Raw genomic sequence first — 2,443 nt, 5'->3', positions numbered from 1 at the left:
TATTGTTTTAATCGCGAAAAAGGCGATTCATCGATTATCAAATCAGGTTGACAGTTGTTTCCGCTCTACAATTTCGGTAAATAAATAAAAACAGAATTGATGTTGAACAATTCTCACTTTATTTAGCACAGCCATTTCCAAGAACACGCCATGACATACAGGCAACGCTTTGTATAAGCATTAGAATGAACCCATATTATCTGTGCAAACGTGTAATTCTCCTTACACTACGATGGCTTTATTGAATTATACAAAAGAATTTAAATGAATCCCCGTGAGGACATGACTGTCATTTGTGAAAACGACGTCCTATTCCTAGAAACAAGAAAAGGCTTGGGTTCCAAAGTCGGTGGAGAAATCGGTTTGAGAAGTGCAGATCACGCTTTGGTTTTCATTTTCTGACAGTGATGATGTTTTGAGTTGAATCTTGTGTTTTTTCCGGGGGGTTTTGATGGAGTCCACCCTCTCTGGTCTCTCTTTAACATGGCCATGTTCTCTTCTTTGTTCCTTAAAATGGCAGCAGGAATGACTGTAAGTGCCTTTTGTCGAGTCAGTCGGTTTCGTTGTGCGTCGTCCGGTGGTGATGGGAGTGTGGAAAAAATCACGACCCCCCCCCGTCGTCCAACCTCAGCCGGACTTGAACAGCAGAATGGCGACCTGACCCAGGTAGAAGTAAATGAAATGCTGGGTCTCGTGACTCACGTAGCTGCCAAAGTTCCTCCCGACGATGCAGTGCCAAGTCGGGTTGTATTTCTTGTCGAACTCCTTCTTGATGTACGCTGCGATGTCTTTCTCGATGTTGTACTTCTCCAGGGCCTGCGTGGCACACTCCACGGCGTCCTGCTGCATGTCCTCGGACATGTCCGCATTTTTAATCACCGCCTTCCTGTCAGACATGGTCGCCTCGTCTCCTGTCAAGGGTTTGTTTTCAAATTTGAAAGCGGCTTTTTGGATGTCGATCTCTGACCCACACGGACGCTCGGCGGCTCAACTGGATTTCCTGTTAGCTTTCCCTCCAGTTAGCTCAGTTAGCTTGTTGTTGTATCTTCCACGGCCGTACTGTTGTTACCTTCCTTTACCATGCTAGATTTATGACATATTATTGCATTTATCCTTTGATAGTTTCAACATCAAAGACAAGGCAAACAGTTAATCAATTTTTATTGGTGATAAAAGCACCAATAGTGGTAGCTTTGTGGCTGCTTTTTTGTTCTTCTACTGACAGCAGGCTGTGCACTGAGAAGTTCTTCTTCTAAAAAAAGTATTATAGCGTTTATAAATTGCAGATTAAAGTTGTTCATAAAACAAGTTTCAGTTGCATGAGGAAATGCCAAAAGCAGTCCTTCATTTCAAGTTATGTTCTAGCTTTGGCTTTGTGACGCTTTATCGTGACTGTTAAAACAGGTCAGAATTGGTCTCTTGACGCAGTATTGAGACATTCAGTTGTTATTTTGCACACAATGTCCATCATGTCGGGCTGTAATCATTATAAATACAGTACATTTGAGTGTCATCCACGTATACGAACACCAAGACTTTTGCTTGAGGAATATTTCTGTATCTCGATGTCGTAAATGTACCGTTGCGCTTTGAGGGACAGCTAAATTACAAGTAATAAATGATTGCATGATTCTCAGATTACACATATTCTCATCTACTGTAGATTGAGATCTGCACCGGTTTTTGTTCGAGACAAATAGACTTTGGGTGAATTCCAATTCCTATCTTAACCCTCAATCTTAACCCTCAATCTCAAAAAATGCTCCCTCTAGTGCAAGTGCTGTCCCGATTCTCGAATTAAGTTGAGGGGCAAGTTTAAGGGCTGTATCGCCCTCAATATTGAGATTTTTCGAGACCACCCTTGGGAGCAAGGGCTACCCAGAATGCCGTGCGTGTTTTCACATAACAAAGATGGCGCCAATAGCAGCGAAATGAGTACGCTACAAATGAAGTATTTTCTTTGTTAATAGAGATATAAAAATGATGAAAACCATTGTATTATCTTAGTTTAGGCCCATATTATGGATTACTGACGTCATTGTCGCGTAACATTTATTTTTATTTTACAATCTTTTGTCAATAGTCGGCCGGTGCGGACAAGCGATGGTTTGCTATGGTTTACTTTTCAATAAGCCGTGGTGTGTGGTAACTGTCAGCTGAATATTTGTATGAGTATCATCTTATAACTGACTGACAACCTAATAACTTGACTGACAAACGGATCGTAATAAATAATCCTGACGTAAATGTGTTCTTCTTCTTCTTCTTTTTTTGGAGTTGACAGACTGGACGCAGCTTTCGCGTTATTCTGCCCCCTACAGTCTGAAGACGTATCTGCATTTAAGGGGTGTCCCATTTCTAAGTGACAAAATAACCCTCAACACTTGGTTTTGAGGGCCAGTTAAGATTGTGGGTTGAGCTTGAGGGTTGAGATAGGAATTGG

The 2,443-nt window shown here is 41.6% G+C and overlaps 1 protein-coding gene across 1 annotated transcript; it reads right to left on the bottom strand.

Annotated features, from left to right (window-relative positions):
* Positions 1 to 627: 627 nt before the first annotated feature.
* LOC310927474 (dynein light chain 2, cytoplasmic-like) lies at positions 628 to 897 on the bottom strand (the record flags this gene model as incomplete). Its single annotated transcript, XM_083889769.1, has 1 exon — positions 628 to 897. The coding sequence occupies one exon, from the start codon at positions 895 to 897 to the stop codon at positions 628 to 630; it is 270 nt and encodes an 89-aa protein (XP_083745895.1).
* Positions 898 to 2,443: the final 1,546 nt, after the last annotated feature.

This window comes from Microchirus variegatus (genome assembly GCF_963457635.1).
Source record: "Microchirus variegatus genome assembly, chromosome: 5".
Classification (NCBI taxonomy): domain Eukaryota; kingdom Metazoa; phylum Chordata; class Actinopteri; order Pleuronectiformes; family Soleidae; genus Microchirus; species Microchirus variegatus.
Note: the sequence above shows the minus strand (reverse complement) of the source record. Positions and strands in the feature narration are given on the sequence as shown.